Source organism: Drosophila serrata, unplaced genomic scaffold (assembly GCF_035046125.1).
Source record: "Drosophila serrata isolate PLE 108 unplaced genomic scaffold, ASM3504612v1 contig_276, whole genome shotgun sequence".
NCBI classification, from domain to species: domain Eukaryota; kingdom Metazoa; phylum Arthropoda; class Insecta; order Diptera; family Drosophilidae; genus Drosophila; species Drosophila serrata.
Genome location: NW_028257174.1, coordinates 5,628,155 through 5,649,623, shown reverse-complemented (window position 1 = coordinate 5,649,623; position 21,469 = coordinate 5,628,155). Strand labels below are relative to the sequence as shown.

General features: G+C 32.3%; 2 protein-coding genes across 2 annotated transcripts in view; both read left to right on the top strand.

Moving 5' to 3' along the window:
• The window catches only part of LOC147643239 (uncharacterized), a 38,076-nt gene extending 31,350 nt beyond the window's left edge, over positions 1-6,726 (top strand). Inside the window, exons 3-9 of the mRNA XM_086835214.1 lie at positions 2,357-2,888; positions 3,714-3,888; positions 3,954-4,117; positions 4,371-4,517; positions 4,842-5,054; positions 5,950-6,123; positions 6,683-6,726. Of these exons, the coding sequence (XP_086691340.1) occupies positions 2,357-2,888; positions 3,714-3,888; positions 3,954-4,117; positions 4,371-4,517; positions 4,842-5,054; positions 5,950-6,123; positions 6,683-6,726 (1,449 nt within the window). The remainder of the gene's footprint in view (positions 1-2,356; positions 2,889-3,713; positions 3,889-3,953; positions 4,118-4,370; positions 4,518-4,841; positions 5,055-5,949; positions 6,124-6,682) is intronic.
• A 5,587-nt stretch (positions 6,727-12,313) lies between these two features.
• The window catches only part of trol (terribly reduced optic lobes), a 63,534-nt gene continuing 54,378 nt past the window's right edge, over positions 12,314-21,469 (top strand). The window contains exons 1-2 of the mRNA XM_086835712.1: positions 12,314-12,490; positions 19,084-19,227. Of these exons, the coding sequence (XP_086691838.1) occupies positions 19,125-19,227 (103 nt within the window). The 5' untranslated portion in view covers positions 12,314-12,490; positions 19,084-19,124. The remainder of the gene's footprint in view (positions 12,491-19,083; positions 19,228-21,469) is intronic.

The window sequence follows — 21,469 nt, the reverse complement described above, 5'->3', positions numbered from 1 at the left end:
AACAAGCAGACAGAGCTTAAAAACTAAAAAGTCCAACAAAATAATCAAAATTTAAGACAAACCAGAGAGGAAATTCGTCACCAAAGTTTGTTCAACTTTTGATATTTATTTAAATTTTTATGGACGGAAAAGTTCGAGAAATTTTAATGGAAAATAATGCAATGAATGGGAAAATTCCAATTTAATTTAAAAAAAGGTTACCGAAGAGATATTTAAGAGTTTGAATTACATTAATTGATCTTCATTTATATATAAATATTAATTTAAAACTATCTTTTGGGAGATTTTTCCGTAATTTCATTTTCCCTTTTATTTATTTTTTTCTTAGATCTTTTCCACCTCCCCTCTCTCTCCCACTCCATCTGCCATTCCCGTGTCTGTCCATTATCTTTTTAGTTTATCGAAGTATTTCGATAAGAGGATAGAAGTTGCTCGGGCCATGCACATTTGGCCCACATTCCATTTATTCCCACACAGCTACACATTACTCTCTTTATTCCTATAAAGAACACTCTAAAAAATACATTATATCTTTTAAATTTTGAATTAAAATCCTCAAATTATCCATTATAAAATTATTTTATGTTTATATACCCTTTCCAGGGTATTATAAACTCATTCAGAAGCTTGCAATTCAGAAAGGAATCATTTCCGACCCTATAAATCATATATATTCTTGATCAGCATCAACAGGGGAATCGATCTAGCAATCTAAGGGTGAAATTTTTTTGTTTTAATTTTTTCAACATTTTTTAAGGGGTTACTTCTTTAAAATTTAAAGAAAAAATCATAAAAATTGTATATTTTTGTAATTTTAAATTGAGTACGCAGATTTATTATCCTATTAAAAACTAACTTAGTGCCGCTTTCCGATTTGAAATTAATGCATTTTTGGCTTAGTTATGAGTTTTTTAAATTTAGATTTTTCTGAAAAAATTGTCATATAAAAATATCGATAAATATCGATACAATTTTTTGCTTATTACTCGTTTAAAGAAAACCCTAGTATTAAAATGTTTCAACAATATTTCTAAGGTTCTAAATTTTAATTAAATTAAATTAGAATATTTTTTATTAATTTTTCTGAGCAATACAAATATTTCTCAGTGTACAAAGTGCAGGGGGGACCTGGGACAAATGTTTCCCGAGGGCAAAGAGAGCATCGAACATCAATTTTGTGGCTAGATATGATCGCTTTTTCTGGTGCAAAGTGGGAGGGAATCAAAAGGGGTGTGTGCCTGTGTGTGTTGTGTGTGTGTGTGGCACATGTTGAACATGCTGGGGCAAGTGCTCTTTATCAGCCAAAGGCAACAACAAGAAATATGACGTAGCACACGCGTCGCTCCCTCCCAAAAACAAAAAAATAATACCAAGGTGAGAAGGAGGGCGGGAGTTCCATAGAGAGTTCCATGGGTTTAAACATAAATAGTGCCACGATGAAAGAAATGTATTGAAATTGACACTTGAAATCAATGCACAATTAAAATGAGTCCAAAAATAGATCGGAAGTGGAAAACAAACAGACTGTAAAGAACGGGGGAAAAGCGGGAAAAAGCAGGGGAAAATCAGGGAAAAATCTACAAATTCCAAAGGCTTTACTGATATGATTTTTTTTTGTTTCTATTTTGTTTTTGTGTTTAGATAACACAACTTGATAAAATCAATAGATATATTTTTATCTATTCATTCATGTTTTTTTGAAAAAACTGCCATGGTGAATATCTATCCAAGACACAGTGCTTCACAAACTGTAGCGGTTCATTTCTTGACTAAGCACAGAACACAACCCAAAATGGGTTTTTTCCAAAGAGAAAACCTGGAGGCGAAGCAAAGAGGAAAATTATGGGGAAAACGAGGAGGAAACTTATGAGGAAACTGTTGAAAAAAAGCGAAGTTTAATTACTTGTTCTCTGCCCATTAAATGTTTAATCAATTATCATAAAATAGGTAAAAATGCATCAATCAAAAAAGTTCTTGTGTAATTGTAACTTCATTTAGTGAGTTTTCCGCATTTTCTTGCAGAAAATCAGGTATTCAGACTAGCTAGTTATTACATATTTATTACTTTCTCAAAATTTCATTTATGTAACTAAAATTAAGATTAAGGCTCTAAAATTGAGACAGAGGCCGGAACAAGAAATTCCCCAAGAAAAGGGAAATATTTATAGTCTATAAACTACTTTAACTATAGTATTTTTTATGTATATAATTAAACTTTACTTTCTGTTTATTTTGCTAATTAAATTTAGCAAAAGAATATTCACTAATTAAATGGCATTGCAAATTTTAAAACTTGTAATGAAAAATTTCTCAATTTAAACCTTTTAATCAATAAATTGATTAATTTCGTTTACAGCAAATAAACAACTTTAACGATGACCTGGACTTTATACCCGCCTACGATCTGTTCCTGCAGGGAAACAATGAGGATAATGAGCTGAAGGCCATTGGCAATGCTGCCGACGAGGATAATGATGATGATGACTCCTTCCTCGATGATTTGCCCGATGATGATTTGATGCCTTTGGCCGAGGCGGAGGACACCGGCAATTGGTTCAGCAAAGGTGTCCATCGCGTTCGCCGTTCCCTGTCGCGACTATTTGGTGGTGGCGCCTCCGAGGATGAGGATAATCGCAGCCATCATCGCGTCCGTCGCACATCGGCCAAGGACCGGCAAAAGGAGCTGCGCCGGCAGGCCCGCGAGGCCAGAGAGCGCCGACAGGCCGAGCTCCGTCAGCTCCAGAGGCAGCGTCTCCTCCAGCAGCAGCAACAGCAGCGTGCCGCAGCTGGAAATGTCTTCAATCGTGCCACAGATCCACGGAGGCGGGCATCCGAGGTCTATGATGAGACCGAGGCATCCGGTTCCCCCGATGAGGAGACCACGCAATGTAAGTACAATTAATCGATAAATTCATCTGTCGTTATCGATCAGAAAATCTGAGAATCAATCGAAAAGATATGCAAACATATGTGTCATCAAATCTTACACTTACAATCTTATGTCTTAAATGAAACAATCGATCGATAATTAATCGAATTATATCTTACACTTACAATCCATTTAAACTAATTAAATTTAAAGTTATACATGTCTTAAATGAAACAATCGATCGATAATTATTCAATTATAGCTTACACTTACAATCCATTTAAACTAATTAAATTTAAAGTTATACATGTCTTAAATGAAACAATCGATCGATAATTAATCGAATTACATCTTACACTTACAATCCATTTAAACTAATTAAATTTAAAGTTATACATGTCTTAAATGAAACAATCGATCGATAATTAATCGAATTACATCTTACACTTACAATCCATTTAAACTAATTAAATTTAAAGTTGTACATGTCTTAAATGAAACAATCGATCGATAATTAATCGAATTACATCTTACACTTACAATCCATTTAAACTAATTAAATTTAAAGTAATACATGACTTAAATGAAACAATCGATCGATAATTAATCGAATTATATCAATAATTATTCTATTGCCAGTTCCAGCATACAAGGACTTTATATAACTTTTTGTTTCTTATTTTAAATATATAAATTAAAAATACATTTTGTTCGTTAAACTATAATTAACGATATTCATTTATTCAATTTTATATCGATATCTAAACTATGAATAATTAACCATGAATAAATGTGAATAAATATGAATGAATTAAGTAATAAATTGCATTTTGTTTAATACTAGATCGCACCTACTTTGCTGTGAATGAGCCCTACGACAATGATTTCACGGATCCCAGCAGCGTTGCCTTCCAAACTCTACAAAAGAATCTGGATGATGCACTGCGTTCCTTCTTCGAGCACACTTATGCTGAATATGACGATGATCAGGATATTCACAGCACTCTGCTGCAAGTAGAGTAAGTCCTTGGCTATATAACTAATATTTATTTAATTTATATTAATCTCTACCTATTATTTCCAGTCCCACCGATGATCGCTTCAAGGTGCACGTTCTCCTCAAGCTGCAAATACCCAACAGGATTACCGATTTCCAAAGCAAACTGGAAAAGCAGCTGAACGATTACAAGCGTATTGAGAATCTGGGCGCTTCTACCGATAATGTCTTCTACTTCCAGGAATCGCAAGGTAAGTCCTTGTGCTCCTGGCTTTCCTACCGTTTTTTCTCCAACGCTGCTTTTGCTGTAAAATGCCAAATATTTTCCTTCTCCATTTCCCCTCCAAAAACTAGAAATGCAAAGCGAATAAATTGAATTATTTTCTTTGCTTTGCATTCGTGTCACAACCCGAAATCATAATTTCCAAACTCTTTCTTCCATCTAACCCCCTCTAACAAAAAAAAAAAACCCTGAAAACTACCTACAAACCTCCTGAAATAAAGGCGAAACCCCAACGAATGTAGAAGCTGTCGAGTCCCCCGTGGTGGCTTCCAATTTGGGCAACGTTGGCGTGGCGGCTCCTCGATCGAGCTTCGATGAGGCTGGTCCCCGTGTACCGGGTCTGGGCAGTTCTCTCTACCCCATTAAAGGTTTGTCCAAACGGAAGTCATAGGGTTTGCCCCACTGTGCTTAACCCCTGGGCAATCCTAGCAAGGTCCTCCTCTAACATAATCTGTGACTTTGGTTTTGATTTTTGAAAATCAAAGTGAACTTTGTGAATGTCTCTCATGTGTGTGTGTGTGATGCTGTGATCGTCCCCCACCCACGTCGCCTTTATCATTTTGAATCTATCAATCTATCTATCCATCTATCAATCAATCTCTGCTGTCTGTCCACTGTCTGTTCTGGTTGAATCTCCTGTTCCTGGTCCTTGGTCCCTGTTTCTAATGACCCTTTGTGACCATCACACACAGATGACGATGAGGAACCAGTCGTGTTGCGGGATTACAATCCCATCAATGTCGAGGGCTCTGGCAATGGCAACGATGATAACGAGTGTCGCGGGGATGCCACATTCACCTGCCAGAAGAGCGGAAGACGCATCTGCGAGGAGATGCGTTGCGATGGTGTATCCAATTGTCCCGATGGCGAGGACGAGGATGGATGCTTTGGTACAGATGCCACGGGTAAATTTTCAAATCCGATTCATCTCAGAGGTCCAATTCATACACTCATATTGTCCGATTAATCATATCCGATATATATGTGTATATATAGTATATATATAAATTATTTAATAATATATTCAATATACACATATATTTCCAAAAGGGAAATACAATTTTGTATAATTAAACGTTAGGACTTACTTCTATAGATGCAATTTTCAAACCCTTGCCAGGGTATTATATAGTCAGTAATATAATTTCAGTCAAAAGTTTGTAACTATGTGAAGGAGTTATTTCCGACCCTATAAATAATATATATTCTTAATCAGCAATAACAGGCGAATCGATCTAGGCATCTTTTGCACGAAAAAAATTTTTAACAATTTTTAAAAATTCATCAAAAAATTTAATTTTTTTAAATTTTAAATTGAGTATGCAGATTTGTCAAGCTAATAAAAATTAACATAGGACAGCTTTCCGAATTTAAATTAATTCTGTTTTGGCTGAGTTATGAAATTTTGATTTATCGAGAAATTAGACATTTAAGAAATATCGATATATATCGATTTAATGAATGCGAATATTTGAAGCAATAATATTAAAATTCTTAATTAGTAAACTTTCCGAATTAAAATTAATGCTTTTTTGGCTGATTTATGAGTTATTTTTTAACTTTGATTTATCAAAATATCGATAAATATCGATTTAAAGAATGCGAATATTTGAAGCAGTATTTGACAAATTCTTAGTTAGGAAACTAATAACTATAAGAGTTTCAGGGAGACCTAGAAATAAAATATTTCCCCCTTTAATCAGTTGTTCATTTCCATTTCATTTAACTTTACCTATTGTTTTATATATATATATTTATATTTTATTACTATTATTTTTATATTGTTTAATTTGACCTCAGTTTGCTCTGAAGAAGAGTTCAAGTGCGATGATAAGTGTCTGTCGTGGGATAAGCGCTGTGATAATGTCTTTGATTGCCAAGATCAAACAGATGAGGCTGGCTGTGAGCGTGCCACGGAGGGAACAGAAAATAACCCAAATTATCCAACATTTGTTAACAGAACGGAAGTTCAGGGTGAGTAATTAACCTGATTTCTTAATTTATGATTATTATAATTTTTACTTTTTGTGTTTGAAAATTCGTTTGTTACTTGGGGTTCCCCTTTCTCCCGTTTTTTGTATTGTGCCTTTGTATTTAGAATAGAGAGCATTCGATTGATCCTATTCTGGGCGCCGCTGATCTCATTTCTGGAGACGTGCCGTAGATTCCATGCTATGCTCTGTAATGGCCAAATAAATTCCTCATATTAATTGGCCCGATAAGCGAATATTTCGCCCTGAGTGTTCACTATATTCTTTGTTGTAATATCTTTTCATTTTAATGTATTCGCCACTTTCAACTTTGAATTAAGTTTTTGCCTTTGGCTGGCATTCAATTTGGTTTAAATATTTGATATTCTAATGGATTTTCAATGCATCGGAATGTAGTGTTTGGGGGCAGGCACCAATCATCATGGCTTTATGCCACATAATTGAATGCGTTCCATTCCATTTGGGATTCGAAAGTGGCATTCCACATGGGCAGTTTGATGCTAATGATCCATATTTAACCTAATTATTAATAAATATTCCAGAAATAAGCATGATTGTCCAGGATATGAATATATGCGTGGCATAAATTGTTTATTTTATGGGAACTTTTGGGATTTCTGTGAATATTTTATTACAGTATTCCATTCCATCATTTAAACTTTTAGTTGCGCAAGTTACTTACGTGTTTCATATCCCAATTCCCTTGATTTGACTTTAAAAATGTTCTCGCTAAAAACAATATCTACCTTTTAAATTTATTCTGATCTTTTGCTCACTATTTAATTATCATAAAAATAATGGAATAAAAAAGAATTCTTAAATAGTGTAGCACTACTTTAAGCATTTAAGACGAGCTTTGTGACTTTTTCCTGATTCTCTGATTGTCTTGATTTCCTTAAACATTCTTTGTGATTTGGATGTATTCTTATTCCACTGTTCCATTTTATTAAATAATTTCCTGGCTTGCCATTCATTTAAAATCTTTAAGAATTTATTTCTACCATTGGATCTAAAAACAAACTCTCTATCAAAGCTCCTTTCTACAGTTCCAAATTGGTTCAATAATAAAGAAATATAGGACATTTTCTTGTTCTACTTAATTATGACATGTTCCATTCCACCGTTTCACTTTGTTAAATAATACCCTGGCTTGGAGTTTATTCAAAAATTCTTCAAAAATTGCTTTCTTAGGCAATCCTTAAATCGCACTATCCTTTGGAGTTCCATTCCACAGTTTCAAATGGGTAAAATAAAAGGATGTGTGTTTTTAGCCATTAATATGATTATGTTCTATTCCACCGTTTCATATTAACCAATAATTCCCTGGCTAGCAATTTATTCAAAATCTGTGACCCTGAACAACACATTTGGCATCAATTTACCCCCCAAAAAAATACAAAAAAACCCAAATCCAATTTATGTCAAGCTCCTACTGTGCCAAATAGAAAAAAACAAGTGAAATTACACACCAACTTCAGCCACCGCAACTCTAGCACTTGTGTTCACTTCACAACGCACAACAGAAAAAAACAAAAGAAAAACCAGATTACAATATCCATGAAATATGCCACAAAAGTACGAAACGCAACGAGATAAAAAATATGTTATATAGATGGTGATTTGGGGCCTGACAGGACCTAGTGTGTGTGTGTGTGTGTGTGTCGACAGCTAACAGCAAAAACAATTTGCAACAGATTAAAATTACCCCTAAGCGTATTATAAACTTAAATAATCTGCTTGCAGCGTGAAGCTAGAGCAAGAACAACATTGGAACCACCCCCGAGCCATCCTGGAGTCCTTGTGGCACAGCTTCGTCCTTCTCCCTGCTGCCACCCCCTCTTTTTTTTACTACTTGGGGGCGTGTTAAGTGCTGTCAACGAGATTAAATGCAATGTCAGAGGTCGCCCCCTCCACACGCACCAACAACAACAAAAAATATAGGAAAAAAGAAGTAGCAAAAGGACTCCGCCCGCCACTGTCCAAAAGTTGTGTCCTTGGAAAATTTAATGAATTTTCCACACGCTTTGGCCGACTCTAGGGCAAAGGACATTCTAGAGTCAAAAATGGGGGTGACATAAAGTCTTGGGATATGGCATACGCTGGAATTAGTTGGGATAGTTCTTCGAGGTGAAAATTGAGACATTTATGGGATTTTTCCTAAGATATAAAAGTAATTTCTACAAAGATTATATATTCTTAGGATTAGATTAAGTTAACTTGAAGGAATACTTTGATCTTGGAGATCTGTATTCTTCATAATGTTTTGTAATATTTATGATCTTCGATCTTATAAACTTGAAGTAATTATCGGTTGGTTTGTTAGGTTCAGTTTCTTTTAGATGTTATATACTATTATAATAGGATGGCTTTAAGTAAAGCTTACACAAAGAAATACTCTTCTTTGATAATATTTATGATATGATAATAATATCTTCAAGATAATATACATCTCTAGGATAAGTTAAAGATATCTTAAGATAAAGTTAACTTGAAGGAATACTTTACTCTTTCTTATAAGTATTTTTTAAGGCTCATAATTCTTGATATTATTTCGTAATCTTTATGATCCTAAAAACTGAAAGTAATTCTCTTTGGGATTCTTAAGTTTGAGTTTCTTTTAAATAATATATTATTATGAAAGGTTACGCAAAACTTCAGCTAAACCTTACACAAGGAAAAACTCTTCTCTAATAATATCTAAAATTTCATTGATATATATATATATATATATTTAATACTTATATTTCCTAATAATATTTGTAGTCTTTGATTATAAAAACTTGATGTAATTCCTTTCTTAGATTGTTTACTTTGAGTTTCTATGCAATGTTAAGGATGACTTCAGATAAAGATTACACAAAGAAATACTATTCTTTGAAAGCTCTTTGGTATATATATAATTCTTGATAATATTTATGATCTTTGATGTAATTCTTGATGTAATTGCTCAGCAACCTTGAGTTGGATTTGTTTCTGATTTTATTTTGTTTTTTGTTGAGTTTTCGGTTCGCTGCCATTTGGGTTAATGAAGGCAATTCGTGGTCTCTCTCCAGAGCAGCTATGCTTTTGCTTTTTTCCTGCACTCTTGCTGCTTTTATGCTTTCATCCCAAAGCGGGTTGGGTTCTTTTTTGTTTTTGTTTTTTGTTATAAAATTTTATACATTGTAAGGGTGTGTCATGTTCTGAAATCTGAAACTTGGTTTCGAAAGTGCGTCAATGGAAGCTGTGCACAGCTTGCACTTGAAGCCCCGAATTGTGTACAATTCTGTTTTCTGTTTGTTGTTATTATTATCATTATGCAAGCGAGTGTAAAACATGATGTGTGTGTGTGTGTTGTGTGTGGTGTGTCTGGTTGGGGAAAATTGCAATTACTCGTGAGTATTCAAAAAAGCTACAATTTATGGATCGCAGCTCCTGTTTGGTTTTGTTTTCTGCTTTTTCCCACTGCTTAGTTTGGATATTGCGCTTTTGCGGTGGCATTGGTTTCGCTGATTAAATTTTGGCCAAGACAACAACTTGCACTTTTCCAGCTCCAACCCTCCACCTCGATTTCTGTGCGGGTCAATTAGCAGCTTCAGTTGCCTGAACTGTGCTAAATGGGCAGCCACATGAATGTATAAACAAAAGTAAATAAATAAAAAAAACTAACAAAAAATTACACATACAGACAAGGAAAGTCCGCGGAAGGAGTACCAGCGACAGCAACAAAAACAACAACAATTGGGTGGCCACATATGCAAATTGAATTTGCCATTTTCCAGGCAGCCAACGCTTTTCGCTTTTCGCTTTTCTCTGCTCGCCAAGCGTCCAAAAAAAAATAAAAAACGGGGCGAAAATTAAGCCAAGAAAGACGGGTACAACAAGTAAAAAACAAACTAAAAAACAATAGTAGAGGAAAGACAAAATATATAGAATAGCTGCCGAGGAAAATGAGTGTAAAGGCAACAAGGATACCCTTCTTTCGAGAGATAAATCAATATATTATGATATATACATAATAATATAAGTGAAGAATCTCTATCTAAACTTTACTACCTGATTTATTTACTTTAATAATAAAATTAATATCTACCAGATCTTAACTAGAATTAATCATATTAATTATTGGTTAATATTTCAAAAGAAAGTTCTATTAATATATAGAAATTATAGAGCTCCTTTCTTATAGCTTTTTATAATATTATAAAAGTGAAAAATCATATAAATAACTTACAGACGGGTATTTTTTAAACTTATAATTTGTCTAAAAGTTTATTAAAAATGTTAAAATATTGCTTAATATTACAGGGTATGATAATTTTAATCAGAATCTTGTAAAGCTATGAAGAAGTCATTTCCGACCCCATAAATCATATATATTCTTGATCAGCATCAACAGGGGAATCGATCTAGCCATCTTATAGAGAAATTTTATTTTCGTAATTTTTCACAGGTTTTTAAGGGGTTAAACTGGCCTAAAAAATTAGTAAAAATTTGCATTTTTTTGTAGTTTTTAATTGAGTATGCAAATTTATTAACCTTAAAAAAACTAACCTAGGACAGCTTTCGGAATGAAAATTAATGCGTTTTTGACCGAGTTATGAGTTTATTAGACTTTGATTTTTTCGAAAAAATTCTCATATAAAGATATCGATAAATATTGATTCAAAGAATTCGCATATTTAAAGCTTAGTTATGAACAGGGAAATATCCTATTTAATTTAATACATAAAATATGAATATGAACTGATAGTTTTTTTTTATATTTCTCATATCTTAGTTGCTAAATAATTTCTTATAATAATTTATAGGTTACAAAGTTTTTGTTTAGATTTTTGCTCTCTAGGTGTTTCCTTAATTTTTTTTGTTATACAATACTATTTCAATGTCAAGTACATGCATTTTGTTTATTATTAGCTACTGTAGACAAAAAAACCTTAAATCTTTTTCCATGAGCCATAAATTGTTGTTTTTTTTTTTTAAATAGAAAAATGCAATGACAAAAATGCTGTATTTAAAATCATGAAGTGCTGTGGCAATGAGTCACAAATTAATCATAAGAAAGGGAAACGGGTCTAAGATAATTTATGTATATATATATATATATATATAAATGTTTTATATTTAAAGAAATATATAATTTTATTGAAAAACTAAATTTTTAATTTATTTAATTGCATTAAATACTATAATAAAGTAACCGGAGTATCAGTTATTAAAGATCTGTTGAATTAGTGTAAAAAAAATGCTTTTTAATATTTAAAAACAAAGAAATTAAGGAAATTTAACCTATTTATCGAAAATTTTAAAGATAATTTGCTAATATCTTTGCAAAAAAAGATCTTTAGTTGTATAACGAATATCTGTAAAAGTAAGATATATATTTCAGATTAACAAATTCAGTGTAAATATGTTATTTTTCTACTGTTAATAATTTTAAAAAATAGTTTTGGGGTATTTTTCAGAAGATTTAAAATACCCTTCCATTATTATTTTTATTTATTGGATATTTTATTTATTTTTCTTAACTTTATTTACAAATTTATATGTATTTTCTTTCTTAAAAAAATATATAAAAAAAGAGAACAAAAACCAAGCTTATCCCCATTCGTGCATACCCTTTTTCTCTCACCAAGATACAGGAAAAAAGCTGTTGAAATCATAAAAAATCATAACAGCAAACAATGGTGGCCCCCTTTTCCCCCTCCCTACCCCCCTGGACCTTCCTGTGCATGTCTGATGAGCTTTGTTTTTGGTGTTGCAAGGGAAAAGTGAAAAGCCAGGCGCGCCATTTCCGCTGATGTTGTTTGTTGTTTCCTTGATTCTTTTTTGTATTTTCTTTACTATTTCGTTATTATTATTATTTTATTATTTTTATTACTTTATTTTTAAACCCTGTGCAATTTGAGACCTTGGCGCAGGCGCAAACAATAAGAAGAACTGTTTGTGTTTTTTTTTTCTTCGGGTCCATGGCAACAATGTTGCGGATACGACCAAACCTGCGGCAACATGTTGCACGACCAAGGGCTCACCTGGTTGGCTGCCCGTGCACGGTTATGTCCCGTCATCGGCATTCGCTAAGCTTCGCCAAGCTTCGTGTGCCATCGGCTCGGCTCGTGCGGCGCTCGGCTGACGGCGTCGGCTTTTCCGCTACGCCTGCTCAACGTTAACGCGGCCAACGCCGACGCCGCCTCAGTCAGTTCAACGTAAAGCGTTTGCGTGTGCGTTACGTTGGGCGCGAGTTCAGACAAAAAAAAATACATCCTCCTCCTGCCGTCACTCTCAGTTTTCCCAACAAAAAAAAATATATAATAACAAATTTGAAAATCAGTAAAAACAGTTTTTAAAAACAGTTTTCCATACTCCAAAGTGTAATTTATATATAATATTTTTTTATATATTTTTTAATCGTGATTTAAAACATCTTTTGGTGTGCGCAAATGAAATCCTCGGCTAATTTCTGTTCTGTGATCTACGATTTTTGTGAACAATTATCTCACTATTTTCTAGTTTCTAGTTTTTGTGGTATTTGCTTTTTGGGTCTCGTAAAGTGCTTTACGTTGTTCCAAAATCTGGAAAATGGAGTGGATTTTATTTCCTGGATTTCCAGGTTCCCATTTCGATAGGAAAACTTTAATGTTGTGTGTGTGTGATAGTATTTATAATTAAAATCAAGGGTATTTCCCTTATTTAAATAACTTTTTGTGCTAAAACAGTGCAAAAATTTGAATATTTTCACTTTATTCCTTAAAGTTTAGCTTTGTAAATCAAAGATTTCAGTTTTATGTGCGTTTCTTTGAGTTTCTCTGATATTTGTTTCCTAGATTTTCAACGATTTTATTAATATTTTGCAAGTTTTCGTTTTCTTATTCAAAGAACAATATTTTGAAATGCATTACTAGCTAAAAATATATAATATTAAATAATATACAAAATATCTATAAAAATTTATAAATGATCATTTCTTTAAATCATGAAATTAGGTGTAAGACAAAGAACATAAATTATCCAACAATTAAAGGATCAGGGAATTTAATTTCATTAAGTTTTTATCCTATCAACAATTAAAATTGAAAAACATAACTCATAAAAGTATTTATTAAGCTTTTAATTTATTTTACTTATTTGTTGAGACAATTAATGGTTGGCAAAGAGTTTGCCAAGCAGTCTTTCCTTTATAAGAACCCAAATTCCTATTAAAAATGTATTTTAAGATCACTTAAAAATGCCATAAAAATCAATTTATAAGTTTAAAAAATATTTACCTAATGTTTGCTTGTTAAATACTCGTTAAAATATCAATGTGTTTCTAAATATTGTGCAAATTTCTCAAGTTCTTTAAAAAGTATATACAATTTCAAGCTTATTAAATTTATAAAAATATATATTAGGTATATAAATATATATAATATTTACAAATATATATAATATATATAAATATATATTTATGGTGTTTTACAACTATTTCTTTTAAAAGACATTATTAAAATGATTCATAATTTTGTTTTATGAGCTATCTTTTGCTTAAATTCTGAACTCAGTTGAATTTGTTCGTAAACTTTAACTCTTTTTCTTTTCGTTTAATGAATTTAATTTTAAAAGATCAGTTTTTTTAAATTATTTAGCCAAACTTTACACTTTAATTTCTTCTACCTTGAGTTTCAGTTAATTTCCCTGCCTTTTTCCTTTTTCATGTTTCACTAAATTGTTTAAGCATTTGAAAATTTGATCGATCGGCAATTTTGTGGAAAATCCAAATGAATAATCTGCCAAACGATTGCTGTTTGCTTAGCTTAAGCCTCTCATTGCGAATCAAATATTTGTTATTGGTTATTAATTGTGGTTCTGGTTTTGTGTCATTGTTTGCCACAAATGCGGTTGCATTTGAGGTGCCTGCCACCGATGCCATTAATGTTGTTCTGTGTTCTGAATTCTGTGTTCTGTGTTCTGTGCTCTGTGCTCTTTGATTGCGATTGCGATTGTCGCCTGTTGCCAGGTCGTAAATCTCAATCAGACAAGTTAGAAGAGCCGCAGAGAGATTGGGCAAATAAATCTCGGCTTTGGCTCGATGGCCACTGAAGCAAAAGCAAACACAGACTGGGTGAAAAAATGTTAAATATTTCTGACACTGATTGCTCACTTGATCGCCTCACGCTGCCACTTCGATTTCCCCCAAAAATAGGCGAGGAAAAATCATACAAGGGGAAACCCTTGGGTGAGGCGTGTGCTGACAAATTTCCCGACGGGGGCTGACAAAAATACAAATTCCTATTTCTGGTTTGGATTTCCCATTTTGAATTTGTGAGTTTCTGGAACTGAAATTCCACAGTTCTTGATTCTCCTTCGGTTGGCCTTCATTTCTTCAGCTGTCTTTCCCAAAAAAGAATGCAATTTGCTTTGCTTGGCATAATGTCAGGATCGTCTTGCTTGTGGGAAAAGCTTTGATTTCTTTTATTTCTGATACTTTTGTTTTTGTTTTGTGCCAGATCAGCGATTATTTTCTCACTTATTTATTTAAACATAATTATTAGCCAGAATTTTGGGCCATTCCAAGTTGAGGAATTTTCAAAGGAAAATAATAACTCATTTGAGTTGGAGAATAATGCGAAAAGCTATCTGTTGCATTGTGTAAATATTAGATAAAGTTATTTAATTAACGCATTTCGGAGTAATCTTTAGTTGCAGTTTTTTTTTTCAGGGAACAGGGAAGTTTAGTTTTTTTAGTGTCTTAATCTTATCTTGTTTATGTTTTTAGAAGGTCTTTTTATTAATAAAATTACCCAGAACTTTGTGTTGCGGAAGTGAATCCTGGTATATCATGTTTTAAACCTCTTAAAACCTTTATAGAACTTTTCAATTAAATTTTATCAGTTGTAAAGGTCATATAGATATTGTATTTGCCTTTAAATGATTATAAAATTTATTTGGTTAATTTATTAAATTAATTCCATACTTTTTTATGAGTCAAATACATATATGCTTTAAATTAGGTTTAGAACTAAATTTTACCGAAAGGAATAGTTTACTTTCATGACTCTAGTTTCTTTAAACATTTTTAGAATTTGTTAAAAATTGTTATTTTTGATGTAATTTGCCTTTACATTATTATTATTCTTTGCTTAGTAAATAAAATAATTGTTTATATTAATATTATAATATTTTTATTGAATATATTTAGACAAATAATGAGTTTACTGAACAGAATTCTTGAAATTCATTCCTCCCAAAATGATAGTACAACTTCTTTAATTTAATTCTTAAATTTAAAATTCCTCTAAAAATTCAATATCAACCTTTAAATTGTTTTTAAAATATTCCTTTCAATATATTAAATTATTTATTATATTTTTTAGTACAAATTATTTTAAATAATGACTATAACTGAGATCTGTTGAAGGAATGCTTGCCAAAAACACCAAAAGAACTTCTTTAAAACTGTATTGTATTAATTAAAATCATTGTTATTTCTTTTAATTAAGAATTGTTTGATTATTTTTATGATCTTAAATTTATAAGGACTATAATTGAGATTTACTAAAGGAACCCCTGTTTTTGCTTACCAAAATCAACAAGAGAACTTCTTAAAAACTTAATTAACTTCTTAAAATCAATGTCAACTCTTTTTCATTTAACTTGAAATGATTTTAAAAATGCTTTCCTTTATTTCTTAAATGTTTTAAATATAATTTTTTATATATAATAATTATAAGGTTCCTTTGAGCTGCCTCACCTCCCTTAAATTATTCACTGAAGCTTTCCCTCATTTTATCTCCTGAATGCATATATTTTTCTTTGTTTTTGTTGTGTCCTGCAGTTTGGCAGCCACTGAGCCGAGCGCTTACTTTAGAACAAGCGACTAACTAAGGCTATTGCTATTGCCATGTATCTGTTTATGTATGCATCATTAATTTTAATGACTGTTAATATGAAGGCGGGTTGGGAGTTTGGCTAAAATAGCTTGGCCGCAATTTCAGTTTCTAATGACTCCGAAAACTCATCATTAACACAACTCCCTGGATTCTTGGTTCTTGGTTCTCTCTCTCTGGATAAATGCAGATTTTCCTTGAATAGAGAATCTGCCAGAGTCTGCATCTCGTTAGTAGAGTGTTTTCCTCTTTTCTATTTACCTTTAGTGTGTAGGTGTTTGTGAAAATTTTCGTTGGTTAAATTGTGCGCTAAAAAGCGGCCCCCGTCGCCAATTATTATGCGTAACATAACGTTGGGTAACTTGAGACTTGAGTCCGCTGGAAAAACTTGACGGCGCTGCAGGCGACCACTTTGGACAACTACAACAAACACTAAAAGCATTCCTTTAATGCCCGGTTAATTGAAACATACAACAAAATGCTTCAACTACTTTTTATTTTATTTTTTGTTGCTTTTGCTGCGATATAATAATTGAAAAAATGCAGGCATCTTGCCAAAATAAAATAGAAAAAAAAGAAACCCCCCCGAGTAGCAGCAGCAGCATAAACAACAAAGCTTTTAGGCGCGTATCTCACAGATACCGATACGACTTGCCGCTCCAAAGTAAAAAAAAAAATACTACAGAAAAAGATATATAGTAGACACAGCCACTCGACTTGCAGATGTCCATGCATATATATATATACCCTACAATATATATATATTTATATATATATACATCACACACACTGCCTGGCTTCAAAGTCAAGTTCATTAGGTCTCACAGTGTGCCATATATTATAATAATAATAATAGTAATACAAATAATAGCAACAATTTAGGCAAGAACATTTTTTGCATGTCTCTCTCTCTCTCTTAAAATATATAGAAAACCGCTGATCCATGTGGATACAAAACAAAGTCTTTATTCGAAATGATAATCCCATGGTTATTAATTGGTCACGTTTCTTTATTGGCTCTGAGTCAGTTGCAGATCGTTTCTGTGGATCGAACCAAGATATGTTTAGGCTTACGTAATGCCCAAATGAAGGTCTACAAAGTCATACTCATTCTCATTCAAGGGAAAATGTGTCATTTTCTGGCTCAATTTTCTCATCTTTGACACCCTTAGCAAAAATGAGGCACAGAAAAAAGGGAATGGGGAGTGGGAAATGGAAATGGGAGTTTCCTTTTTGAATGAAAAATCTCACAATTGAATGCTGATGAAGGATGCTGCTGCTGCTGCTCCTGGCAGGGGGGCCTTGTCCTCGTCCTTGAACAAGAATGGTGCAAAATGTAGCTTGCGTTTATTTAAAATTAAGCAAACACTTAATGCCACTAGGTTCACGACATTATATGTCATGCTGTTTACACTGAGAACAATTTTGGAGAGAAAATAAGCGGACATCACAAGTGGGAAATTATTTTATTAATATTTTGTAATCTAATTTTAGTTAGAAGCTTAGAAAACTGAAAAACAGTAATTTCCGACCCTATAAATCACATATATTCTTGATCAGCATTAAGAGGAGAATCAAACTAGACATCTTTTGGAGACAACTAAAGTTTTTAAATTTTTTCAAAATTTTATTAGGGGTTTAATTATAAAATTTCGAAAAAAAATTTTATATTTTTTACATTTTTAGTTGAGTTTGCAGTTTTATTAATCTAAGAAAAATAAACTTAGGACTGTTTTCCGAATTAGAATTAATGCCTTTTTGACTGTTATGAGTTTCTTAGACTTTGATTTTTTCGAAAAAATTATCATATAAATATATCGATAAATATCGATGCTAATACTTTAAGCTTAGGTATGATTGATTTCCGAATTGATAACATAATTTATTAAGAAACTGCTAGAGTATTGAAACTTAGGCTTTTTAAAGCTAGTTTTCCTAGTTGTTTTAATTTTAATTGGGAAGTACAATTAATTATTTGGAATTAAAAACCAACAAGCATTAATATATATCGTAACTGAATTGATATCTGAAGCTAAATTCGATTACAAATTGATATTGTAACATTGCATTATAAGTGCCATGAAATAATATTTTTAATATATTAAACAGTCTCTCTGAAAAGCTTAGCTTAGTTTGAACTATAATTTTTAATACTTAATAAAGAGAGTTTATAAAACATATAGATCTAAAGATGTTATACCATTTTTAAACGATATAAATTAAGTAACAGTCTTTAAGTCAAATAATTTAGATGTTTTAATGACAGAAATGATCAATATATGGTTATTTATAAAACATTTTCGGAAAAACCGTTTAAGATTATAATTAATTTATTGAACTAGTCCATTTTTCTGATAATATTATTTAAAAAATATTGGTATTTAAAAAAGACGTTCGATATAATGCATTTTTTTTTTAATTTTGATAAAATTCGATATTTTTTAATTTCGATATATTTGAATCCTTTTAATTTCGATATATTTCAATTATTTTATTTCGATATATTTCAATTCTTTTAATTTCGATATATTTTTTAATACTTAATTTCAATATATGAAATTCTGTAATATTTTCAATATCAAATGAGACTTTTCATCACCCAAAACCCCCTTTTTCGAGTGTTTCGAGTTGTTTCCTCCGCTGACCTTTCACCCTTTTCCCACATAGACAAAGACGGAAGTCCGGACTGAACTTTCTTTCTCTCTCTGTGTGTGTGTGTGTGTGTGTTTGTGGGTGTTTGTGGGTGGTGTTGAGTGGGCGTGTGGTCGCCCCTTCTATTGCTTTCATTTGTAGCGGAAATGTTTGTTAAAGTATCCTTCTTTTTTGCTGCTCTTATTTATTTTTTTGTTGTTGTTAATGCGTTCAGTTTGCCAACGGAAGTGTGTTGCCGCTGGCCTTTGCTCTGTTTTTTTTTATTCTGTGTCCTGCGTGTCCTGCTGTGATTTTGATACCAACAAAATATAGTGAAAAAAAATACAGAACAGAAGCTGAAAATGTTGCGCATTCCATAAGCTGTTTTTTTTTGTGTGAATAATATGAAAAGATTTCGAAATTGAGCTGGAGAATTTTCCTTCCCCCTCCTCATCGTATTTTCTTAGTTTTCCCCAAAAAATAGAAGCTCGCGTATCCGAAATTCGCAATGGAACGCCGCCTGAGGGCAGCCCTTTGGGTGCTGGCGGCCCTGCTGGTCCTCGATTGGCCCAAGGAGATCGAAACCCGCGGCACCTATCTTAGTTATGGTGGTAAGTTCAAGTATCTGAAGGGGTTTTCTTTATAGGAAAATCATGGAAAAAGTGAGGGAAATGTAAACCTATTGATTGCCCCTCGCTTGGGGGATATAGATATAGATCTATGTGCGTGGCAATTCATTTCAATCGGAATGGGTTTGGGGGGACCCCCATCCTCATTTAATTGCTACTCTCAAGTGACAACAATTGCCATGACTTGATATCGAGGAATGCAGGAACGCAGCTGTGATGATGATGATGATGACCATGATGATGATGATGATGATGATGATGATGATGATGCAGAGATTGAAAGTGCAGTTGGTTGCTTCTGCCTCAAGTTGCATTGCACAAATCTAGGCTAATTGTTTGTCGCTGTTGTAATAATAATGATGCCAGCGACCAATTAATTTGCACAAACATCTTAATTTAGGAAGCCGCGAAGACGCCACTCGACTTTGCAAAACTGGCGTCAGGCATCAGGCGATAAGTTCCAAGTCTAAAAATATAACAATTATCTTGATAAGCCACGGGGACAATGAGGAGAGCTAAACAAAGAATTTTACACAAATTGAGAGGAAAATGGTACTGGAGAGATTCCGGGGGAAAGAAAATGTAGAGAGCAGGAAAAGCTGGAAGAAAAGAAAGTGAAAATGTGGGAGGAGATCGCTTAGAAATGAAAAGATCTCTTGGGAGAGTATCTTATAAAGATACATTAGTTAAGAACCCAAATAGGAAAGGCATATCACTTGTATATATTTTAGGAAATCATTGATCTTGGTTAAAATCTGTTATATATATATTTCTGATAAAATACCTAAGTTTCTCTACAAAGTTTAGTTAAAGAACCTTCAGAATGAATACAAAATAAAATAAACTTCCTATAAAAACTACAACTTTATCAAATAAACTCTCTAGTAATAATAACATTACAAAGCATGATGACTCAATGACTAAATTAATATTTGCTCAAGTGTTAGGATATTACAAATATGAATCAACTTATTATTCATGCTATAACTTGTATCAGTAAATGATGATCATTTAAATAAATAGTGAATACAAATATAGTAAAAAAATATTTACAAAAATAAATGATTGAAAATATATAGGAAAACAAATAGTGAAAAATATAGTAAAGAATATTTAGTTTACAGTTGAGAATTGAATTAAAAAAATATGCAGTAAATATATACAGTCAAAAGTGTATAGTATCTATGTTTTACTATAAAAATGCAAATAAATTATAAATAAAATATATTTAGCACTAAATACTGAGTTAAAAAATATACATTAAAAATCTATACAGTAAAAAAAAATCTACAAAATATGCAGTTAAAACATACTATCAAAAATGCATATTAAAATATAGAGTAAAAAATATATAGCACAAAATACAAATTAAGAAAGATATGCATTTAAAAATATATAGTAAGAAATATATAGTAAACAAAATATAGTAAATAATACCCACTTAATCACATATATAATATATTACAGAAATAAACCCCATAAACAAGGAAGTTCTTGGCAAGATTGTTGTTAAAACGTTTTAAATACACAGAAAAACATTGAGTAGAAAATGTACAGCATACAAAACAAAGTAAAAAAATGTCAAGTAAAAAATATATAGTAAAAATATCTCTATATATATATAATATAATTAAAAATATCCACTAAATCATTTATAATAAAAAAAATAATCCCCATAAACAAGGAAGTTCTTGGCAAGATTGTTGTTAAAACAGTTAACCATTGTCTGTCCCCCTCTTGGGGCCTTTTGTCATTTTGCTAACTGTTTTCTAGGCCTTTGGTCACGGTCAGTGGGAGAAAGATTCGCTATATATATATATTTCCATATATATATTTGCTATTCCCCGCTGGTCATCGGATACTCCAGGAACCGCCAACAAAGGAGCTAAGCTCAGCTTGGTTAATAACAAAAAAAGAGAAATTAAAAACGTAAACGTGGGGGCCAAGCCAAGTCGAATGCATTTGCTACAATGTCATCCTTGACTTCATTAACCGTAACCCGATCGCTCTGAGGCTGAGGCTGCAGCCTCAGCGGGAGCAGCGGCGACAAACAAATAACAAATAACACTAACAAACAAACAAACAAACAAACAAATAGACCGACAAACACATAAACAAACCAGCAGGCAAGCAAAACCAACAAAAAACACTGCCAGGAAAAAGATGTGACTCAGTTTATAGGGTTTACTATATAATATATATATAATATATTCAGCAGATGTAA